Raw genomic sequence first — 25,508 nt, 5'->3', positions numbered from 1 at the left:
AAGACCTGCTAAATGCACTATTGAACACTTGGAAGGAGATCTCATGGAGGTCAAGTGAAGTGAGGAAGACATGATAGATAAAGAATATTATATATATATATATATATATATATATAAACAAGTGTGTGTGTGTGTACTATTTTTTAGGTAGGAGCAAACTACTTTGATAGCTACATTTTCAAATCATGGCTAAGTAACCACTCTATCTCAATACATACATTTTGTCCTTCCTAAGTTTTCATCAAACTTAGAATCAATTTTCTTCTCAATTTCAAGCCTTATCTCACACTTTCATTCTTCCATTCCAATAGTGTTTTTTTGTCTTGCTTTTCATCATGCTTGGATCAACCTTGTAGCATATGTTCCAACCTTGAACCAAGAAAATATGGAATAAAGATTTGGAATGAGACCGTTAAAGTATTAAAAGTGCTATGTTTCATTTGAAGCCTACATCCTGAACAATATATGATATAACAATTTATTCAAAAACATCAGAAGAAATTTTCGCTCATACATGCAACCAAGTAATCATTCGAAAGTACACTACATGATCTTTTCCTCAACCAAAGGATACACCTAATTGAAAACATCCTCCAATGTCATGCTAAAATTATGCATACCCATTCGAGGGCATGATCTATAACTTTTTCTGATTTATTGAAAACCAAAATCAATTGAAAAAATAGAAGCCAAACTAGTGGAACTATGGCATGGTGGTTTTAAAACATTAATAGTTGTTGATATTGGTATCTAGATTCACTCTAGAATGGAAGAATTTGAAAATGTGCAATTTATGCATGTGCAAAGATCTTTTAATAAATCCAACACTATTTACGATTTTGTATCAGTTCATGCAATTCCTTGCTATATGACTCATCAGCATGTCATATACAACATCAAACCCAATAGCATGGCCTTTGGTCTATTTTGTATTCTAAAGTAATTTGGGCAACATTGCACTTGCTTGAGGGCAATCAGTATGTCCAATTTTGCTGACGTGTATTGCTGGAGGGAGCAAATTATGGTGACTGAAAGTTTTGCTACCCCCACGAAATCTAACACCTCCCACCCTGCAAATATGTGAATATTAAAGCACGTCCTCCTTCTACCTCCCTGCTGCAACCTGCACCATGTAGAGGCAGCTCGACGTGACCTCGTTCTTTAGTTTGGCATTATCTTCTTTACTTGTGTAAGTTGTCTTCTATTCTGCACGCTGCACAAGCTAGTTGATCTATGTTCTGGTGGGTCTATTTCGGTAATTCACTAACCATCACCATGCATCAATGGCATGATGTAGCTTATCATGGCTTGTAAGAGAAGAAGAGAGAGGCTGTGAGATAGGAAAGCTAAAAAGCTTGGTCAAGGCACAAGGAACAGATTGTAGGGCGAGGAAAGAAATGGCACGGTATTGAAACGGCAATGAAAGACACTTCTGCAATGTTTGCGCTACCTCCTTGCAACCTGTACCATGTAGAGGCAGCTCGGCGTGACCTCGTTCTTTTGGTTTGGCGTTATCTTCTTTACTTGGGTAAGTTGTCTTCTATTCTTTACTCGTTGCTGCACAAGCTAGCTGGTCTCTATTCTAATGGGTCTATTTTGGCGGTTCACTAACCGCCACCATGGCAGCAATGGCATGATGTAGCTCATCATGGCATGCAAGAGAAGAAGACAGAGGCTGTGAGATAGGAAAGCTAAAAAGCTTGGTCAAGGCATAAGAAACAGATTATAGGGTGAGGAAAGAAATGGCAAGGTATTGAAACGGCAATGAAAGACACTTCTGCAATGTTTGAGGATGGAGAAATAACTAGAAGAAATAAGACTCCTTGCAGAGCAGCAATAGAAGGCGGTTGTGGATGCACACATTTGATCATACCCAGCGAAGAACACGAGTTGTGGTCTCAGTATTGGTGGGAGCATTCGAGGCAACAACATCAAGCCATTCAATGAATACCTATCTTGAGTCTTCACAAGCTTTAGCCTGCACCCTAAAATTAGTAGAGTGACAACCCTACCAACATCTTAGGAGATGTATGCCCAAGAGACAATGCTCTCTAACATAGGGAATGGCCTACTACAAAGAGGGTGACATTAGTTGTGTTGGTATCCTGTAAACGGCTACCTCCTGTCGCGAATCCAGGTATATCCCCCACCGTATTGACATAATCCCCATCTTGTTTGAATTCTCGTACAAGGTCATAGTATTGCACACAACATGAATTAAAATGTCAGCCCTTTGCATAGTCTTCGTATTCTACATCGGCTCCCCAAACATCTGCATATCGTCACCTTGGATGGCATGTACATATCTAGCCTCTTGTTAGCAGTGCTCTATGGACACCCTGTAGACGTTGATGAAGGGCTAAGAATTTTTATGGCATATTGTTGTCGGCTCTGGATTTTGATGCCTGTAATTGTGCACAATCTTTGGCTTCTCCATCGGCTCTCAAAAATTTACATGTTGCCTACATCAATGATCCCCCAAAAATTTAGGCATTGTAAGCTGGACTCTGTGAATAAAAATATGTATTATTGTCTATCTACAAGCCTCAAGCTCAACAATGACTAAGTTGTAAAATATCGTCTTTGGATGTAATTTTTATTGTTCAACATTATAGTGAGACTCTGAGCAATTACTGAGTTGTTATAAACTATCTTTGTATGTAATCTCTTTTGTTCAACTTTTGCTCAATGAGGGTGAGCAATGGCTGAGTTATTGTCCTCGTCTCCTTTGTTTCAACTTTAATATAGAAAATACTACTATTATCGTAGCTGTTGGCTGATAGCAATCGTTGCTGGTAGTGGTCATTGCTTGCAGTCATTGCACAAGTAGTAACATAGCTCCAAGAACTAGCACCATGGTTGCACAAGGAAATACATATTTATTTTTGTTTAGGATTAACTTTTAACCACTTGTTTTAAACTATCAATTGCACTCTCATTACACTATAACAACATACTATTCCAACCACTAGGTCGGTTTTAAACCTGCCTGATGGCACACCAAGAATATAAATTACGCTATTTTAAAATGCAATTGTTAATATGGCCCTCTAGGGGTCCCCTTTAGAGGCATATAAACATGTTGCATATAGTGCTTAAATTTGCTGTGCAGGTTGGGCTCCATTACCATTTTAAGCGTCACATGACTCCCAATTATTTTGATAAAGTTCAGCATTAACCTTGCACAACAAATCTTAGAATATTCGAGGCCTTAAGGGATGTTGTGAAGCTTAAGACTACCTAACAAATTTACGGACGGCGGGCCAATATGGCCCTTGCTCCCTCTCAAGGGCACATGATGTCAAATATATGAGCGAAAAAACAAATACATTTTGTCGAAGGAGCTTGAGAGAAATCTCATTTGCGTAACCCAACTTCGACACAATCGAGCATAAGGGAGGGGGGGCGTGAACTCAACTAACCCAAGGGGGGGTGGGAGAAAAACTTGTTTCTAGCAAGTCAAATGAAAGCACAAACTCCAAGTCATTGCGGTTTTATCCTCTGAAACATACTTTTGGATCGGCAAAGGTGGGGAAAAGTTTCAACTAACGCGCATAAGAATGTCCGAGCGAGCGACCGAAAGCCCCCAAATTCCAATCCTGTAATTGATTTCTTGGGAGCATTGATCATGATCATGTAGATTTCCAAACGTATCTTGGGTTTGCTTCCTAATTCAATCCTTATGCGGAACGAGAAGCAACTGGACCAGCTGACGATCGGCGCAGTCGAGGGAGCTTGAGTACACCATGGCCGGGTGGCTATCTTCGAAGCTCAAGGAGGCTGAGCAATTCCTTCAGCAGGTTCGTGTTCCATTGCTCTTATTCTTGATGCTCCAATCCGCTCCCACATTTCTTAATGTCGTAGCCTTTGCTGGTGTTTGGGCATTTCGGTTCAGAAACGCAATTTGAAGGCGATCCATCTTGTTGTCCGTTGCCCGAATTGTGGGAGATTGAGGAGGCAACTTTACGCATCTGCAAACTCCATCTCTAAAACTTAGATCTGTAACACCAAGGAAAGCATTACGGGGAACTCCATTCGTGTGGATCTCTGTTATGGGGATCTTTTAACAGAGATTGAGATCCGAACTTTTATTTGTCGCGTTGCTTGAGTGAATCGATAACCTTCAGAAATTCGAATTATCTTATTTTAGACAATTCTGAGAAGTACTCGACATAAATTTCTCAGATCGACGTGCGCTAGCGTACTCCCAAAAGCAAAAAAGTATACAGAGAGGGCCAAAAGGGCATGTTGCAAATATGAGGGATTGCTCATCATTAAAACGAAGGAAACATTCCATGACCGTGGATCTCTTAAGAGGGGAGAAAGTTTTGCTCTTTTGTCCTTGTATCTTGTTACTTGCACGAATGGATAACTTTCAGAAAATAAGTGTCTTTGAGACCTTCCTTCAAGAGATATACTGAGAAGTTAATGACACGACTTTCTCAGACCTTTGTACTACGAGAGAGCTTTGCAATCCAAAAGGACACGCTATTTTCTGCCTTGCAATCAGCACTCATGTATACCCTCTTCAAATGGTGTGATCCATCATCCAATACTTGTTTTAGGGTCTCTTATACAAGCGAACTTTGCCTTGCTGCATGAAAGCTTTGGGTTTGTTCCCCAAGTTGATTTGTTGCTGTTAAAGTGTGCATTAAACGTGTGCTCCTCATTGCATCAGCTTCTCCTTCGGGATTTGCTAGGATTACACCTGCCCTCAAACCAACCCATCCCTGATTACAGGCCTTGGCCCCCCAAAATAGAAATGAAATTAGGGGGAAAAAGTCTCAAACGTTGTTTGTAGAGAGACCATCTTCTCAAACGTTGTTTGTAGAGAGACCATCTTCGTCCCTTAAATCTTTGATTTTGTAAGAGACGAGTATGGGTGAAAACGAGAATGGGGATGGAATAGGGATAGGGGGTGTAAGTGAGAGAGATAAAATGAAAGGAAATGTTTTTTTAATGTTCTCTAGAGACCCAACATGATCTATGTGACAAACCAAACACAGCTAAACCACATGATCTCTTGTTTACGGCTTTAAATAGCTGTGCCATTTATGGACTACATATTCTTTATGAGAATGAAACTGAAATCGAAGTAGGGCAAATATATTCAAACTACTTGGTTTCTGAGCTACAAAGTCTACTGGATTCTTTTTATGCTTCTAGATTCTTTTATTGTGCATAGCTGCTGCGCAAGTTCATCTTCTTCTTTCTGGCTAAACCAATAAGGTAACTAGAAGATTGGGCGACTACAAGGGATTAACTCTATTGCATAATCCACGAGACATGGTGGTGCAACATCATAAGATAACTCTACAGGAAGTACATCCTCAATACTCATCCTTAATAGAGTAAGGTTTTCAGAAGTTACCTTATTTGAACTATCACTATTTTTTGGAGTGTCTAACGAAGACAAATTATGATCCAGCATTTGAAGTAACGATATCCTGATCATGATAAAAGAGAAGTGTAAACCTTCAAAGTCCCATTTTTATAGTAATGCCAATATCTTTTCAACATAACATCGTATCACCTAGTTCATTGTATGAATGAAAGATGTCTTGTTTAGTATCGAATTTTTAACTCCCGGTTTGGAACCATCCAATCCACACTTCTTGATCATGAGCCTTTGCAAAATTGACTAGGTACCTATTGTCACAATTTGCACTTAGCACCTTCAGCTTCTACACTAGATGTGAATTCGCAAATAGTGAGTTGACCTTGGGGTAAAACCCAAGCTTCACAAATGGAAGTATCACAATTTGTGCAATGAGATTCGTCTAAGTTATTGAAGAGATCTTATTGTTACCTTTGAACTTTGTGATATGGACCCCAAAGATATGCCCCTCGCTTGCTTATTGAGAGATTTGTTAGCCAAGTATCTTGGCCTCTTCAATTTCAACATGTATAATTTAAACTGGAAGCAAAAGAGATGTTGGTGACTAACATTTTAACCGGATTTGTTTTTTCACATGGGCATTTCTCGAAAGATCGTTGCTGTGTGTCCATTACCTTTTTTGATGTCGTTCATCATATCATCATACGTTCTTGCATAGTGAGCTGAACAACATCCAACGATGAAGTAATTTGATTCGTTAGAACGCCTTTAGAAAACCGAGCACTAATGATGACATAAGTGTTGCTTTGCTTGCTAATTTGATTCCTTAGAACGCCTTTAGAAAACCAGTATAGCTGCTTATGCTTGAGCACTGATGATGACATAAGTATTGCTTTGCTTGCTAAGTATGTCTTCCTTTTGTTTTTCATAAAAGTTTTTGTTACCTCTTTTTTCTTCTCTTTCGTTTTCTCTTTTATTTTCTGTGTAGATTTTTAGACTTTAGAACAACAAAAATTCTAAATTTGTATGATTGGACATATTTTAGTCTTATAAAGGAATATCCTTAGAACGCAATTCTAATACTTTGTTGGAAGCCCATATTACATTGTACACATTTAGGCCACCAATTCCTTAGATTCTTTCATATAGACATCTATCAATAGATTTTTTGCATATAGACCTCAATACTCTTGCTCCTCATCTACAGATAGCTCTAGTTTTCATAACAATTCATTGATACAAAAGCTTCATGAAACTATCGAAGAAATTCAACCAATATGGTGGGCTTAGGATCCAAATCATGCCACCACTTAACTTAAAGGCGTTATCTTGCAAATGAAGGTAAATTTGAGAGCCAAGCATTTACCCTTAGGACATTGCTGCATCTCGATGGTGCATCAACACAGTCTCATAATTCTCCTGTGAATAAAGCTCTGGTTAAAAAGGAGGATGGATCGTGGTTGGGGAAGAGAGCCTTTGCTTTTGGATTAACTCTATCAATGACTCTAACTTTGGAAATGTGTATGCATTTGTGATTGTTACAATTGTCGTGTCGTGATTTTTTTAAACTTTTGTAAAAGGTAAAATTGTAGGAGTAGGATTTTGTTGTTTCTATCGAGCCTACTGTGACGCCAAAAATTGATATTTTTTATTTATCATTGTTATTGTTTTTCTCTATGTTTGATAAGAGTTTAAGTATCAAGTGATAGTCTAGGCTCTCACTTATTTCTATTTTCTAAGATATTGTATGGGATTGAGAGGATGAGTGGAATGGATCATTGTAAATACCATGTGTATAAATGATAAATACCTTCGTATGAGGTGAGAGTTATTTGTGTATGGGATATTATGGGGTTTTTAGAAAATAGAAAGAGTGAGTCATATAAAGAGGTGGGCTCATGTCCATGTGTTCTAATAATATAAGAGATCACATGCCAAGCGTGTGAAAGGCATGTGGATGAGTGTGGAGTCAAGAGGAATCGTTCTAGAATTCCTATGTGGAATAAGGAGAATGTGGACATATGGAAAAGTGAGGGTCCCTATGGGCTCCATGTGGGGAGACTCTTGACTTTCTCAATATTTTAAGAGTCTTGAGCATCTTTTGATGGGACACATGGCAAGAGTAGTAAAAAAGGACATGGACGGTGACATACGGGCTTATGTGATTGATGGGGAAAGGAATGTACAGGTAGCAATTGTAAATGGGTGAAGGAGGATGACAAGATCTCTATAAAAGGAGCCCTCCTCTCCCTTGTTCATCATCTCTTCCACCATTAGGTCTCATGTTGCTGTAGCTCTAGTCTCCTCAAGCGTCTTCCATGAGCTTTCTCTCCCTCTTGTAGATATTCTCTTATGTAGACTCTTGAGTCCATCTCTCTCTAGTTCATTCTCTCTCTATGAGTAGTCTTGGAGCTTCCGCTCCTTCTTGTACATATGAAACCTCTTCTTCTCCCTTGTGTTTGTAGTATTTTGAGTTGCATTGGAGTGGAGTCTTACTCTATTGGTAATGAAGGTCACGTCAGGTTCTCTCTCTTGAGTGTCTCTTCCCTTTTTTAATTGCTTTCTCTTCCAAAGTGCTCAAAAGTGTTGTCTATTCGGCCGCTCATTGTGCATACATGGTTTATCTATTTCCCAAGCCATAAAGAGAGCTCTTACTTCCCTCCTAGGCGACGGGACTTGGATCGTTGATGAAGTCTAAGTATGGAGGTAGTATTCTCTCAAGTCGGCACTAGTAGAAGGAGTAGGTGTTTTTCATGACAGTTTGACCCCCAGTCAGTATTTAGCTCATAACTTTTCGCTCGATGATCCGATTTGGACGAAACTTATATCAATGCGAAGCTCTCTTCAAGGAGCATCATCCTATGTCTTCAGTTATTGTATTAGATGTCAAACCCGAAATCTATGACTCTCTGTGTGTGTGACTGTTTCTTTTTCAGACAGTTTTACCCCCGTCTAGTAAATTGTCCATATCTTTCCGACCGCTTCTTTGTTTCTTACGAAACTTATATCAGAGCAAAGCCCATTTCAAGGTGCATCTCGATACGTATTTGAATATTTGATATCATGTTTCTGCTGAAAGTTATGGATCTTTGTGTCTTATGATATTTTGCAGAGTGTTTTGAGCTAATTGTAAAGATATCTATGAAGGAGGTGCAATGTTTTCCCTTATATCAGAGCAAAGCCCATTTCAAGGCGCATCTCGATATGTGTTTGAATATTTGATATCATGTCTCTGCTGAAAGTTATGGGTCTCTGTGTCTTATGATATTTTGCAAAGTGTTTTTAGCTAATTGTAAAGGTATCTATAAAGGAGGTGCAATGTTTCCCCGAAACCTATTCATCTGTCATGTGCACGGACTGGTATCCGACGTATACTGAGTATACAAGACTAGCTCAGGTAGCCTGGGAAGGCTTAGAGCTAGGTAGGCTTGATTCTCGGGTTGAGTGGCAAGGGTACGAACCAGTTAGAGGTCTTTGCTATTTTTGGCGCTTGGGGCCCGAGTCTATATAAGGGGCTCAGAGATTTAGTTCTCAGAGAGCCGATGGGAGCAAGTCTCATTCCTAGGTGCTAGGTCTGATCCTGGATTGAGTTGCGGACGCGCGTATGCATCATAGCGTAGCCCAAGGCCGAGCAGCAGATCCTAGGCTTCACAGCGCCACCTGGTGGTATGGGACACCAGGCTGGTTAGGATCTGGTTGGGAGTTCGTAATAGTATCTCAGCTCGTGGCTCAGAGGGGACATCTGATTCAGGATCGCATCTCGTAGATGTCACGGTTGGGTGGTGAGGAGCCTGCTCAGTTTCCTCACGTTTGGTGTGTTCTTGTGTTTGCTTGCAGATCAGAGGTTTCAGGAGTGTTGGGGTCGTGTTAGTTGGTATCAGAGTCAACTCCTGGTATGCCCTAATTTCGAAATTCATGTTCATTACTCTGCCAGTGATTGGTTCATCGGTTAAGGGAAGGGGTTAAGATTAGGGAAAGCAGGTAGGAGAAGGCAGAGAGTGAGTGAATTTGAAGTTGAACTAAGGTGTTGGATGAGAGAGAGAGCGAGGTGTAGCTTGGAGGGACAGAGAACGATTGCAGGGGAGAGAGATTGCAGGAGAGAAGCGCTCGTAGGAGTGAAGCGATGGGCTGATCGTTGGTAAGCGAAGGGCTGAGGTAGAGCTTCAGTTGAACCCAAGTATGGCTGGCTGAGCAGGGTCCATGAGGACGCAAGGGCTGTTCGCAGCCAAGGAGGGAGTTCAAGGGTGCGCCATAGCTTGGAGTAGGCCGCAGGTAAGGTTGCGTCTATTCGGGGGGGGCTTGGATGCTAAAAAAAGCACTACCCCTCCAAGTTAGGAGGGGGGTGCTTTCTTAGAGGCTGAGCCCTCTAAAAGCATTGCTCCCCACTCTAGACCTTAACGCAGCAGCAGCTCCTCCCCTACGGGCAGATTTGTGCGCAAGCCTCTACCCCTCCACATCCCCTTCCCGATTTGATGCCTGGTTCCGCGTGCTGCAGATTTCCGTACGGGCCAGCAAGGAACTCGGCTCTTGGATTGACAACCTCCGCCAGCCCCTTCTCCTTTCGACCAGCCAGCCTCTTTCTCTAATCCCCCTCTGTTTCGTCAGCTTTTCTCTCTATTCCAGCCTCCCAATTTCGAGACCACTTGTTCCTTCTCTTCTCTCAGCCTATTTTCTTCATCATATTCGATTCAGTTATGGCTGATTCTGTAGACCCCGAGCTTGCGATGGGAGACTAGGATATGAACTACCATGCGGAGGATGACCAGGGTCTCTACGATGATTTGATTACAAAGACAGCCTTCAGTGAATTCACCGCTTCTCTTGATGAAAAGTTTGAGCAGGTCAACACGAATCAGACGGGGTTGACACAGCAACTCCAAGGGCTACACTCACACTTTTGACTAGCACTGTTCAGGCACTCACGCATGTGGATGCCATGGCTCCAATCATCACTCGAGATCCTTTTCTCAGAGATCAGAAGTTTCGTACCAAGGAGGTTGCTGACACTTGGTTGCACAAGTGGCAAGTATACTTCCAGTGTCACCCTTACCTGGATGACAAGAAAATATAGCTTGCAGCAGGGTTTATGTCAGGAAAGGCTTTATTGTGGTGGAAGGAACTCTGACCCAAGCCCGCAACATGGATAGAATTCGAAGGGGTCTTCAGGAAAGAGTTTCTGAAGGAGGAGGAAGATTACGATATCGTAGGCAAGCTTAAAGCCCTCGATATGTCCAAGCTGAATCTGACTTTTGGGATTTATCTTCAGAGGTTTCGGGATTTGCAGACCAAAGCTACAAACATGGATCCAGTGACCTTGTTAGGTTTCTTTGTGGATGGTTTGCCTGACTCGTACAAGTTACAAATCAAGAACAACAAGTGTACCACTTTGTAAGAGGTCATGAATTACGCGTGCATCTATGATGATACTATGGCCAGCGCAAAGGGAACCACAGTTGCCGACATGGGTGGGAAGAACAAGAGGAAGTTTTTCCAGTCTACCACTGGTACCGGGAAGTCGAAGTCTTTAGACAATGTCTCCAAGAAACATTTGACTCAGGCGAAGAATAGTCGTGCCCGTTTCCTTTGTACCTTGAAGCTAAAGAAAGAAGGATGTTGCTTCATATGCGAGGAGCGGGGCCACAGTAGCAATGAATGTCCTAAGCGCAAGAACCAGAAGCAAGCGTTGGGATCGAAGCTCCATGTGGATCCAGGTACCAAAGCTAAGGAAGCTAATCAAGTTTCGATGACAGGTATTTCTGTAAATGTCATTACCTACCCACTTTCTTGTAATTGCACTTTTAATAATTCGTTATTTGGTTCCCATGATCTTTTCCGAGTTTATGGAGAAGTTAGGGACCAAAGAGTTCACATTCTCTTTGACCCGGGCAGCTCTCACAACTTTGTTAATTACAAACTTGTGCAGAAGATGAGGCTATCCACGATACCTAGCGATCACACCTACGAGGTGCAGCTTCCAGTTGGAAAATAGTTTTGGGATTGCAAGATTGAAGCGCTTTCTATTCGGATTCAAGACTACACAGTTGCTCTTACGTGCTATGTCATGCACTTGGAGCATGTGGACTTGTTAATCGGAATAGAGTGGTTTAAAACCCACGATATTCGGATTGGATGGAAGGAACATATCCTTTCTTTTTTGGATAAGGACACCTAATTTTGTATTCAATGTGATAATATTCCCTCTTCTTAGGGACCTATTGTATTTGCGATGCAGCTTCGGAATATATTAAACACTTCTCATTATGATGTGTATCAGTGTGTTTTGATTCCGCTTTCTTCATTTATTATCTTTGTTAATAACAAGAATGATTTAAGTGTATTTGAACACCGTGAATTGAGAACGTTGTTAGATGATTTCATGGATGTATTCCCTGCTCAACTGTCGGAAGGTTTACCTCCAAAACGGGTAGTAGACAATCGCATAGATTTAGTATCTGGGGCTCAACCTATTAGTGTTTCACCTTATAGGATGAGCCAGCTTGAGGAGGATGAGTTAGCCTTACAGCTACAAGATTATCTGAATATGGGCTATATCCGCCTAAGTAAATTACCTTGGGGAGCACCTGTCCTCTTAAGAAAGAAGAAAGATAATTCGTGGAGAATATATATAGATTATAAACAATTGAATAAAGTGACAATTAAGAATCGATACCCTCTTCCTCGTTCCGATGATTTGATAGACTGTTTGGCCAGAGTGAAGTATTTCACTAAGATTGATTTGCGTACGGGTTATCACCAAATCCGTAACTATGCTAAACACATAGATAGAACCGCATTCCGAACTAGGTATGGCCACTACGAGTTTCTCGTATTACCTTTTGGTTTGACCAATGATTCTGTCACCTTCTAGCAAATGATAAACGATTTGCTCTGAGATTTTTTGGGCAAATTCGTTGTCGTGTTCTTAGATGACATCTTGGTATATAGTCGAACGCTCAAGGATTAGACACGTCTGGATTGTCTTAGTTATCCTAAGACAGCATAAGCTCTATGCTAAGATGAGTAAATGTGACTTCTTTATGAAGGAGATCATTTACTTAGGACACAAGATTTTTTCTGAAGGTATTAGCATTGATCTGGATCGTATCTAGAAGGTTTTAGAATGGCCTATCCCTCAGACTGTGAAACAACTTCGTTCTTTCCTAGGATTCACTGTATTTTCATGGAAGTTTGTGCGTGATTATTCACACATCACGACACCCCTGACAAACATATTAAAAGGTTGTGGATGCAGGTTTACCCAGCCAATCTCTTGGAATGATGCATTGAACAAGGCTTTTGAAACCTTGAAGTTAACTATCAAGGAAGCACCCGTTCTTGCATTACCCGATCCTACCCGGCCTTATGTTTTAGAGGCCGATGCGAGTGATTTTGCGATTGGGGCAGCTTTATTCCAAGAGGGCAGACCTGTAGCTTTTGAGAGTAAGAAGCTAGACGACACCTAATATCGTTGGTTCATTCTAGAAAAAGAACTCTATGTAGTTGTGTATGCTCTAACAGTTTGGAGACACTAGTATGGTTTGAAGCTCCTTGTATTGACCGATCACTAGTCAATCAAGTATGTGTGTGATGGGTCTGAATTGAGGGGACGGAAGGCTAGATGGGCAGAGTTAATGCAAGATTTTGATTTTGAAATACGTTATCGAAAGGGTTTGCTGAATAGTGTGGCGGATGCCTTAATTTGAGTCAAGTTTGTAAATGCTATGTCATTTACGGAAATATCCTTAGACCTATTTCAACCCTTGAGAGGGTTTTGTGCAACTGATAGTTATTTCAGTTCTTATTGGCAGAAAGTCCAGGATGGGAGCTCCATGGTTGACCAGGACTCGGGGATTGTGCCACCTACGGTACAGGCGACGGGAGGTCAGTGGATGATTAGGAACAGCTTGCTGTTTTGGAATGGAAAGATATGTGTACCATATTTTTTGGATCTTCAATCCAAGATTTTCTGGGAGTGTCATGATGCTCCTAGTGCTGGACATTCAAATATACATTGGACTCTGTCTCTTGTGAAGCATACCTTTTATTGGCCTAAGATGCGTGCATTTATAGAAAACTATGTAGTAGGTTTGGTGTGTCAGGTTACTAAGGCAGAATGCCTTAGAAGCACGGGTTTATTACAACCATTGCAAATCCCAGGTAATAAATGGGAAAGTATTTCCATGGATTTTATTACCGGTTTGCCAAGAACGTGCAAGGGTCATGACTCCATTTAGGTCATAGTGGACTGTCTGACAAAAATGGCTAGATTCTTACCTACTAGAACAACTATCTCAGCTGTTCAGCTGGCTCACGAGTTTGTGAACCACTTGTTTAAGCTGTATGGTAACTGGTTTGCCCTTTGTCATAGTCAGCGACAGGGACTCGAAGTTTACAAGTAACTTTTGAACACTTGTTTTTGAGAAGTTAGAAACTACTCTAAGTATGAGTTCCTCAGATCATGCACAATCTAACAGCAGTACAGAGAAGGTCAACCAATTGGTTGAAGATATGCTTCGGGCATGTGTTTCTAAGAGACAATCTTCATGGGAAGATTATCTACCTATGATAGAATTTGCTTATAACAGTGCAAATCATTCGAGTACTGGTTACAGTCCTTTTATGCTTATGTACGGGTTTCAACCTAAGTCACTAGTTATGGTTGGATTAAAGGGAATCCAAAATGATGCTGCAAAGACATTCTTGCAAGACATGCAAGAAATGTTGCAGTTTGCTAAGGAGTCTATTAGAAGTGCCCAAGATCAGGACAGATTTTATGCTAATAGACATTGTTTACCTAGAGAGTTCTCTGAAGGAACGATGGTATATTTGCGTATTCCCAAGGAATCCAAGAGCCTAGTACTGGTTTGGTTCTGAAGTTATCCCCCAGCTACTGTGGTCCGTTTAAGGTTATTAAACCAGTTGCATATAGACTAGAATTGCCTCCTGATGTTAAAGTACATCCAGTATTTCATGTCAGCAGATTGAAAGAGTTACTGGGTGTGGATGATCAACTTGTTTCTTCTCAAGAAATAATAGAAGTTACAGATTTGACTTTTATTCCATACGAACCTGAGAGTATTCTTGAATTTCATGAAAGACAGATTCGTAAAAGAACTATCACGGAATACAAGATCAAGTGGAAGGATCGTGTTGAAGAGGATGCAACATGAGAGACATTACAGAACCTCCAGAGGACATTCCCGAGTTTTTTAGCGAACTCAAGAGGGAGTTCTTAGAGGAGGGGAAGTATGTCATGTACACGGGTTGATATCTGATGTGTATTGGGTATACAAGACTAGCTCAGGTAGCCTGGGGAGGCTTAGAGCTAGGCAGGCTTGATTCTCGGGTTGAGTAGCAAGGGTATGAACTAGTTAGAGGTAACTTTTGAGGAGCTAGTGCTTGTACTTTTTTTTTTTTTGCCGAAAAAACAGTGCTGATTATATTACTTCGAAAAAACAAGATACATGAGGTCAGTTTTGCAGCTGACGGGGCTGCGTTCACAAATCGGACGCAGCCCTAAATGGAAACAAAAAGCTCTCTCTCATGGAGGGATCAGGCGGGTGTGAATAAACAGCCAGAGAGGTGGTGAATAGCGCCACCGAAGGCCCTGAGGAGTATGCTCGAAGAAGAGGCCCTGCGTATCCCAATCTCGGAGGAAACGTCTCCGCTTCTCCCGGCCAGCCCGGGAATCTCCCTGTATCTGGTCCCACTGGCCTCTGAGTGTGTGTATAATCTCACTCCAGATGTCGGCCATGACCTGGGCAGTCGAAAGAGAGGTACCACCGAGGATCTGCGCGCAGCACGAGGTCCAGGTGTGCCATCCTGCGATGCTGCTAATAATCTCCCAGACTGGTTGCCTCTCCTGAGATCCTGTGTCCGCCTCTGCTAGGTGCGGCGGGATGCCCTCAAGCGGCCCCCAAGTCCCCTGTGTGATAAGGAACATGGGGTCCTGCGGGTCTGCCTCGAATAATTGATGAAAGCCAGGTGTGGTGCTGCACCAGCAGAACGCGCCCCAGGTGATCAAACCTAGCTCCGGTGCTGCGCGAGTAAGGATCCCGAAGGTCCACCTCCACACTTCCTGGGCGCGAGTGCAGCTCCGCAGGCAGTGTTTTGGTGACTCCTCGTCCTCATGACAAATCTGACAAAGTCCATCCTGACCAATCTGCCGCAACCAGCTCCCCACTGAAAGACCCTTGTGGGCGAGTAGCCAAAGGAAGTAGGAAATCTTCCGCGGCTGCCAGCTCTCCCACAAGGCCTTCCAGAAGGCCTGCAAAAATAGCCTGGAGATACCCTGAGCATACCAACTGGGCCGCTGGGTGGGCGGGCGGCTCTGCATCCTCCCGAGAACTCTCCTACCCAATGTTGTGCTGTAAGCGAAGAAAGGGGTCGACCCCTGGCCTGCCACAACCTCTGGCCATCTCCACTCACCTGGGTCCCAATCAAGCTCTGACAGGGCCCGCCCCTCCCAATAGTGCCTGTACTTATGCAGGAGGAAGCCCGGGAGAAGAAGTATGAGGGATCTAATGATAAAGCCTTTACTGCTTAGGACAAGGGGAAGGGAAAGTATGGCGACGGCAAGTCCAAGAAAAGTGATAAATCTGAGGATGATGGGAAATGCTTCTAATGGCAAGGACAAGAAAAAGAGAGAGCACCAAATGAAGTGCTTCTATAGTGATCTACCATTGCGAAGGACTGCAGGAAGAAGAAGGCTGATTAGAAGAAGAGTCATCCTGTAAGGAATAAGAAGAGAAAGACGTCAACAAATGTGGTAGTCAATGAATAACTTTTCTTGGTGAGATCTCTATGTGTTACTGAGGCAGAGTATGCAGTCCTTGTGTTTCAGTATGTTTGTCTGATATTGAAAGGTGGTTTGGAGAGGAATCGATGACCTTTGTGGAGGTGAAGGACAGCAAGGAATGCTCAGATTGCATTGAGTGCATGGTTGGTATGATTTACATGAGGGAAGGATCTTTGGAAAGACCTGAGGATTTAGGGTTAGATGGAAGTTGTGACACTGAAGGGGGCATTTCAAGATTACACATAGAAGTTGAGGGTGCCTCCATGAGGTATATGGCTTTTTTTCAAAGCAAGAAAACAAGCGGGTGGATCGATTGGTATGTGCATTCATTGTCTATTAGCATGCTGTTGGCAGATTCTGTACTTCATGTTTCTTAGGTGATGAGAGATTGGAAGGTGTATGCCTTCCTAAAAGACAGAAGGGAAGTGTTGTTTCTTTTGGACTTGATGGACTTGTCGAAGACTGGGTGGTGGAGACAGGAACGCTTATAGCTAAAGAGAGTGCTGAATCTAGACATGCTTGAGAGCTCATCAAGAGCTCAAGGTCTAGGTTATCTGGAGTTATTCATGGGCTGGGAGATCTGTGTGGATCAGCCACACTAGTCTCAGTGCTCAGGTTGGCATTTGGATGCGGACCTTGCCAGAGGAAGGATAGGTTGAAACAGACCTCGGGAGCACGGTGCTTGAAAGACTCCAGGCTGTTCACTTATTTAGAGGCGGACAGCTGGATGATGTTTGCTTCAGCTTTGCTCAGGATCACTGGTGGGTTCGTGATTGAAGTTGGTGGTGCCATGGAGCTTTGGTACTGCCAAGATTGTACCTGTGTACCACGATGATCCTCTTGTGCAGGACTGGAGCTGGAGGAGCAGGAGCTGCTTGTTGAAAGACCAAGGAACGATGACTCCTCCAAGTTGTTCTAGGGGGCTTCTCCATGGGAGCCAATGGAGCATCTGCATGGAACAGTGCATAGGTGACCAGTCAAAGGGCTGCAAGGAGCAGTCCATGGGGGTTTAAATAGGGTCCAACCAGGTCGGCCAGTCCATGGACTGGGTGGACCGGTCGGACCAGTTGGTTGGCTGGCTGACTGGGTGGGTTGGCTCACTGACCTAGGGCATTGCATTCATTCATGGAGTCCAGATTTTGACTAGTCCAGCCTGCTTCAAGGAGCAAATCAGGAGGCTACTGGTGCAGTAAGGGAAGTAGCAGATAGCTGCAAGCATAGTTCTCACAGGTCTTCATCAAGGGCTGCCTTAACAGCAGCAAAGGAAGATGGAATCAGGGAGGAACTTGGGCCTCACCATTGGCTGTCTTCAGAGCATAAAGGAGGTTGAGCATCCACAACAAAGCACTGCCGTATGAGAGACTATCCAGGAGGAGCAGCCGGAAGGTGTGTTTGTGGGGCACACATAGGACGTCCACATAAGCCGTAGGAGAGCTACGCAGGCCAAGTGTTTTGGAAGTGCCACAAGGAGGTACGAGAATAGGCTGAGTGAACAAGGGTCCACATCTAGTCAGCACCGTGCTGATGGGTGGTACATTGTGCATTTTGTATATGATTTGGTCCACATTGGACAAATATGTATCGCTGGTTCATCTCTCTTGTGCATTGTTTACTGTCTGCACACCTACTTAGTACACATCATGGAAGTGAAGTTGATTTGAATACACCGTGTTTTAGATTCTGTTGCATGTGGGGAGCATTGGCCTTAGCAAGCAACCTCTCCCACTATCTTTTCTAACATACACTCCATGTGTTGTAAGTAATACGTAATTTAAGCTCTGTCTGTGCCCGACTAGGGTCCCAGTTGAAGTCACAGTGTCTTTGGAACATGTCCGAGATTTGCTGCTGTTGCCCCTGGCTCCTCTCTTTGCACATACTTGTGGGCGTCATGAAGCAGCCTGGCTCTGTGATGCAGCTATAAGAGTGCTTTGGATGTTGCAGGAGCTCGTTGGACTGCATATCTTTTCTATCTTTTCTAACATATACGCCCTGTATCGGGAGTGATTCGTAATTTAAGCTTTGTCTGTGCCCAACTAGGGTTCCAGCTGAAGTCATGGTGTCATTGGAACATGTCTGAAGTTTGCTGCTTTTGCCCCTGCACTCCTCTCTTTGGGCATACTTGTGGGCGTTGTGAAGCAGCCTGGCTCTGCAATGCAGCTATAAGAGTCTTTGATGTTTCAGGAGCTCATTGGACTGTAGTCCAAATCTCGTGCTAATCTGGGTCCTGGGCATCTCTAGACTCACGGTCTTGTGGCGAGCTTTGTAGGCTCTTCTCTAATGAAGAGAAGTTAGCTGTCTGCTGCTTTTAGAGGCCATGTCCAGCAACGGACTCAGTCTAGACCGTAGTCGCATGACCTCATGTTCATAGAGTGCGGCATATCATAGATCATGAAAGTCAATGACACAGCTCATGTCCAAATATCCACGAGTAAACAAGCAGAGAAATCTTCCCTGATTCTCGTTTTGTTTGTGGTATCTCATCAGTACATGCTTCTCAACCTTGCCTCTATCTAGAACCGATGAGATGAGGTGCTAAGCTAATCCATGGCTATCTATACTGTGTCAAGAGGTGGACATAGCAGTATTCTCAAGTGCAATGCAGTGCAGGAACACCAAAATGGAGAGCTATGCTCGTCAAAATTGTATGATATATCTCAGTGTCTGCTCTTGCATGCATCTTTCTTTGTATGTTGAGGATGATGGAGTGTATCCTGGCCGGACTGAGTGGGACTGCTGCATCTACTGCTACAGTTTGTAAACATACACAAGGCAGGAAAGAAAGAAATGAATACAAATTAAATCTTTATCGCCTCGTAGTCTTCATGTTCCCTTGCTCCATTTGAGTTTACTTGTACAAAATCAGGGGAATAAAATAAAATAAAATAAAAAAATAATTATTAAATAAATAAAGATAGATAGATAGAGAGAGAGAGAGAGAGAGCTTATTATGCACTGTGTTTGTTGCAGATCGATCAACAAGCTGCAGAATCACTGGGTAAGCCTGAGAAACAGAGATCTGCTGCCCTTGAAAATATTTCGGAGCAGAAACACTGGACCTTACACGAGAAGCCTAAGCAGAGTTCAGATTTGCTTTATGCAAAGCAACAGGATACTCTTAGGCAAGCATCACCAGGAGAAAATCTTGAAGCTAGTGTCCAAACTTCTGTTTCAGGCCTTGGTAGGCTCACTAAATCTGCACATGGTGCAAGGGGGATCAATGGCAGTGGAAATCCTGATATAAAAAATCCAAGGCCATCTAATAGAAAGCAGCCATCTTCTGTATCTCTGAGCACGGAGGATTCTGGGAGTGTCAGCAGGGATGATTGGACAGAGCTCTTGGCTTCACCAAACATTAATTTTTCTTTTCCTCCAGCCCATTCAAGTAGTGTTGGAAGCTCTGACTCTGGTGGGAGACTCTCTAGTAGGGCAGCTTCGTACAGGGTTGTGTCAAATACAGGCAGAAACGGAGGGCACCATCGTCAGAGTGTGGGATCTTCTTCAAGAAACTTCTCTGTAGCCAACCAATCTGTGCAGGCACTCACAATCTCCTCTGAGTCAGGGTTGATGGATTCTGAGAAAGAGAATCCAACTAGAAATTTCAGGAATGAGGAACTAAGGCGTCGCTTAGAGCTTGATGCAAATTCCATGTCAGGGACTGTTGGAGACTTGAAAGTGGGAGTAACCAAGGATGGATCTCAGACAGTTACCGATGGCATTGGCCTGGATGCACACATTGTGGAGGTTGGCAATTCCCTCTCAATAGGGAAACCAGATTTAGTTTCCGAAGGTGAACTTCTAAACAAGATTCTTGACTACAAAAAAGATATAAGGGAAATAATGGATGGGTCTGAAGTGATGCAGAATGCTATAGGTGAAACAGTTGGAAAACATGGGCCACTGGAAACCACATACTTAGAGACCAACCAGGGACAAAGCAAACCATGGCTGTCCGTGCATCATGGTTCGTCTAGTTCAGCATCTGAACACATAGAGCATGCCGCAGAAAGAACTTCAAATTTGGATCATGGTCATGGATATTCAGAACTGGGTGGTCAGCCTATTGATATGAAGGAGCCTGGGGAAACTTTTGGAAAGTGTCCTGATGAGGAGGTAAATAGTTTCATTGAGGACACGATAAGTAATCCACATAGCTCCACAGAGAATGGGGTGTGTCTAGAATCAAAGGCAGGAAAATATGATGTCAAAGATGAAATCAGATCATTGGGATTGCCAAGGGAAGAAGAGAAGGATCAAGGCCTAGAAACAGATAATACGATCAAGAATGACTTTCAAGACTCAATAACAGCTCAAATGTCACCTGCTTTTCCAGAAAGTGACACAGAAAGTGATAAAACTGGAAGTGAGACTGAAACGGAATCTGCAGCAGGATCAGAGTCAGAGGATGAGGAGATTGAGAGGCGCAAATCGGCTCATAAGCGGAGGATAGCCAAACGTAAGGAACTGAATGCAGCTAAGGCTGCAGCAGCTCAAGCAGCTATAAAAGAACGTGAGGACTTTGTGTGGAAGCTAGAGAGGGAGGAGGTTGCACTGGAACGGATTTTGGCTGAACGTCAAGAACAGCAAGGGAGGGAGGTATAACTATTGATTCTCTTTGTACTATCACCCTTAATATAGCTAGTTTTTTGAGTCTTTTTGTAATCCTCTCCAATCATGTATCATGTGAGAATTCCCACACCATTGATTAGTGACGTGCTTGCATCTGGCTGCTGAGCTTTGATTAAAATGGACTACAGGCTGCTGAGCTTCGATTGAGCATGACAGAACTATTACAGGCATTGGAGTTGGAGCAGCAGGAACACAACTCTACAAGGATGAAAGCGCTGGCAATGGAGGCCCAGTTGGAGGTTTCTGAGAACACATCAATTTAATGTCTTATAGTAAATTGACCAAAGGCAGCATGCTCAAGTGGCTTTTTTGCATTTTCAAAAGTTTGTGCTCTTTAGTTTATGATGGCATTTGCTTGGATTAAGTGACTTGTGGTGTTGATCTATTGTCAGTAGAAAGTGTTTGCAAAAAGAAAAAGAAAACAAAAGGTTTGTAGTAAATTTTCTTATCAGACATGAAAAAACATATGGGGACTAGACTCAGTGCACCAGGGGGTGATTTGGTCTAAGAGGTGAAAATGGATGCCTAGAAGCAGACTATATAAGTCCAGTCCACTCTTCATATTTTCATGTTTAGATGTACTACCTCTATTCAGCTCTCTTTTCCATCTTCTCATCTCCGCCGTCTTCCTCTTCTACTTTCACTATCTATGTTCCTCACTTTCTTTCATTTCTCTTTTCCTCTCCCTCACCAACTCTCTCCTCTAAACCTTTTCTACATTTGTATTAAATCCTTTTCCTTAAGCTTTGCACTTTCTTTTTCTTGCTCCTTCCGTTCAGCCTAGGCTGTCTTTGGCTGCAGATGTGTAGCAGTCCTAGGGTTGGTGTTCAAGCACTCAATGCTATCCATTAGGCAGCAACACCACCACCGCATCATGGAGTAACTTTGGAAGGGTTTTTGCATCCCTTGCCCTGGTTGTTGACATTGTAAGCTGACAAATGGGGCATCAATAGAACCCCTTGTGTGAGAGGGGCACCAAGTGCTGACTTCAGCAACCGGTAGTTTGAATGCAAGTAGTTGTAGCATGCAAGAATTCCATCTTCCCATGGGTAATGATATTATATAGCGGGAGTGTGAGTGATTGGCATCGCGCTTTTAGTTGTCGCCATCCAACGCCAGACTAGGCGGAACTTCCTCTGGTGATGGTGCCATGGGTGCATTCATTGAGAAATGCCTTTACGTCTCCTGTGACTTGTCGAAGGTCCAAACTCAACAAGCATAGAAACTGGAGATATGATGCTTAGGTATTTGGACTACCTATTATGTCCATATTTGGACATAACATGGCCATCATGATGGAGGTCAGGTAATGGGTTAACGTAGGGTCTTGTATACTAACCTTGGAACAATTATGGTAAATTAGTACCCTTGGTACATTAGTACCTATGATAGTTCGGACATGTAGGACCCTTGGTACATTTAGGGTTGCCTTAGGATCGAGACACTTAAGACACCTTGTGCCTATGCATATTATATTTATATATTTCATATCAATTATATTGTATGTTTTTATACAATATTATTCATATATTTTATGTAAATGATAGTGTAATTCTTATTATGTTTTCATATAAATATATCGATAACAATATATATAAGTATATAGCATTACTTGATATATTTAGTATAGAATTTTTATATACTAATTATTATATTTGTATATTTTATATCCATAATATTATATTAACATACTTTATATCAAAAATAATATTTGTATAATTTTTATAAGGCAAAAGAGGGAAGTATTAGTTTATTTAGATATATTTATTATAAAATTTTGTATAATAATTATTATATTTATATATTTTAATCCATAATATTATATTAACATACTTTATATCAATAATGTTATTTTAATAATTTTAATAATGTAAAAGAGGAAAATATTAGTTTATTTAGAAATTATCTTTGGAAGTTGTTGCATTAAGACGTAGGGAAGCAAATTCTTTTTTTTAAGGATTTTTGAAGGTATTGCATACACGAGTTTGGGACATAATTCACATTTTTTAACATCTTGAATTTTTTTCCAAAAAGAAAAAACCAGTGATTTTTGAAGGTGATGCGTATATAAGAGGTTGGGAGACAATTCACACTTTTCAAAACACTGAAAATTTTACAGTTGGCAAATGATCTTTGAACTTGTCCCATATGCAAAAGGGTAATTCACTTGTTGCTGCATTTTGAAACTTTTGCAAAAACAAGCAACAAGTTGAGAGGTAAAGAGAACTAGCATGATTGTGGAATGAAGTGTGGAGTGAAGGGTCGTGCTACTTATAGTTTTAATTGAAAAAACCTAAAAAGATGCCCTAAAACGCTAAACCTAAAAAAAAGGAAAAAACTACAAAAAGCCTAAGAGCCTAAAGCTAAACTTAACCTACATATCCTTTATAGAATCTCCACTCCCTCGTCATTCTCCTGATTCTCACCTCAATCTCCCCCTGTCTCCTTGTTTCCGAATCGCTCTCCTAAGCAGATAATTCCTCTCTCTTTCTCTTTTCCTAAAATATATGCATAATCCCAGCTTCTGTGACTCTCGCAATGATTGAACAACAAGATCCCTATGCATGTCATGGTATCTCACTGAAGAAAAAGGTGGCTGCACCGAATTGTCACACAGTGCAAAGGGTGTCGAGATTTAGAAGAAGGGAAACTAAAATAATCTTGCTTGACTGTTTTTCCATTATTGAGCCTAACAACTCCACCCTTTTCCTTCGTCCGAGAATATACAACTTACAACAGTAGATTGAAATTGAAAAGGGGAATCCTGTTGATGAGGAACATCATGACGAAAGGCTTCGCCCCTCCAAGAGTGCAAACGTTGCCTTGAATGCCATTGTCTAATGACCCTCCATCCCTAGGGCTTCCTTGTTCCACAGCAAGAGCGACATCTACCCCATTGATATAGAATGTTTGTCATGTCTTTGCCAACAACTTCAGCAGCTTTCTCTCGTTCCTCCAAGGAACCTTAATTAATTGATAAAAATTTGTGAAGCATGCATGGCATTCAACCCAGGCAGCCAACCACTATTGGCCATGGTAGGACCGCAACACACAAACACACACACACACACACACACACACACACACACACACACACACACACGATCATTAAAATTATCTATGTATAAATTTAACATATTAACATATCAAATTATTATAAATGTTAAATCTATAAATAAAAAATAATTTATTTAGAGAGAGGTAGGGAAGAGAGACAAGGATTCAAGGGAGAAGGAGTTAAGAGACATAATAGATTAGTTAGTAAACTTGTCTTACAAATGTTAGTTTTGAATTTGCAAGGAATGCCAATGTCCCAACTCGTCATGGTTTGAGCAATTTATTGATCATGGCTAGTACATGTTGAAGCGAAATGCATAATGTTTTTTGTTGATCACCATGGGCCTCAAGCGCAAAGTTTATTACCGACTCAGCGAGAGACATTGGCCTAATCATGGAGATAGACCATGTTGGGTGTTGATGACGTCAGTGGGGATGTCATAGTAGCTAATCCCTGCTATGCGTGATGGAGTTTATCATTTTCAATCTTATGAGTGACTATCGTGAGATTGAAACTGCACTATGTTGTGTTTTTAGAGGATGAGTTTGGGAATGTTCGTGGATTCATTTAGGTATAATCATGGAGATAGACCACTGAGAAAATGGTTTCATGACAACATTATATAGAAACATCTAAGGTGAACACTTACAGTATAATGAGAAGTATTTCTTGAAGCTATTGCTAGATTTGACAGGTTTTCCACGTATAATTCATGCCTTGGACTCTTTGAGGTATATATGGGATGGATAACCAAGTGTTGAGTATAGTGTTGTACTTAAGCGCGTCAAGATACATCCGTCCAAGTACAAGCTCCACCACATGCTGTATGTGCAGCACCTCAAGAGGCACTGTTACCAACTCAGAAGGTAGGGGAAAACGAAGATATCATTTTGAGATAGGTTTGATAGCCACGCCTATTCCTTGGAAATGAGCTAAAAGAACTCCACCTCCACCAACAGACCGAAGTGCAACTCAATTAAGAGAAGGCGAGGAGTTGGATAGTGAAGAGGATGTAGATGAAGAAGCTGAAGAAGCCACACTTGATATTCTCCTCTATCCGAGGTTTCTATGCCAGCCTACTTTTCTATGCCGACAATGCGAGCTTTTTGTTCACTAATCCTAGGAAGCTGGATGAGCATTATACACAGAGACTCCCAAGGAGAAAAGGAATGATGACGGAGGTGAAGTGATGCACGATAATTTTTGAGGAGATGGCCCAATGTAGATAGTGAGAGCTTTCAAGCTCCTTGTATGGAGCTTGTCCTTTGTGCTATGGAAGACCATGTGGGCTCAGGGGATATTATGTTTGGGAAATACACAAAGGCTATGAGATTGATGATAGGGGAGGAGTGGTTCAATGCGAGATGATGGGGAGGCAATCAGCTCTCTTTGTTGCTAGGTTCTGGCCAATTGTGAGTTGACGTCATGCATAGAATTCAATAATAGATCTTATATTGTGTTCCTTCAAGTGGCTTCACTTCTGTCTGAAACACTAGTTCACAAACTGAGAAAATTTCAATAAATCTTCCAGAAGTGTACTGCATACATTTGACAAATTCTTGCTAAAGTTTTCCATAACAATGGATCTCTAAATCCTCACCTACTTCAGGCTACCTCTCAAGTTTTGCAATCATCATTTTGGTGGAAATCATGCGGTACACTTTTATGGTCATATGTGAACCCACACA

At 42.0% G+C, this 25,508-nt stretch overlaps 1 protein-coding gene across 1 annotated transcript in view; it reads left to right on the top strand.

The window, feature by feature from the left end:
- Positions 1 to 3,498: 3,498 nt before the first annotated feature.
- GC2 (golgin Putative 2) overlaps positions 3,499 to 25,508 on the top strand; it is a 43,730-nt gene continuing 21,720 nt past the window's right edge. Inside the window, exons 1-3 of the mRNA XM_087377364.1 lie at positions 3,499 to 3,800; positions 19,104 to 20,729; positions 20,891 to 21,001. Of these exons, the coding sequence (XP_087233490.1) occupies positions 3,747 to 3,800; positions 19,104 to 20,729; positions 20,891 to 21,001 (1,791 nt within the window). The 5' untranslated portion in view covers positions 3,499 to 3,746. The remainder of the gene's footprint in view (positions 3,801 to 19,103; positions 20,730 to 20,890; positions 21,002 to 25,508) is intronic.

Source organism: Dipteris shenzhenensis, chromosome 7 (genome assembly GCF_047967505.1).
Source record: "Dipteris shenzhenensis isolate YYH24624 ecotype China chromosome 7, Dip_SZ_1.0, whole genome shotgun sequence".
Classification (NCBI taxonomy): Eukaryota; Viridiplantae; Streptophyta; class Polypodiopsida; order Gleicheniales; family Dipteridaceae; genus Dipteris; species Dipteris shenzhenensis.
The sequence above is the reverse complement of the archived record's forward strand: the minus strand, read 5'-3'. Positions and strand labels throughout refer to the sequence as shown.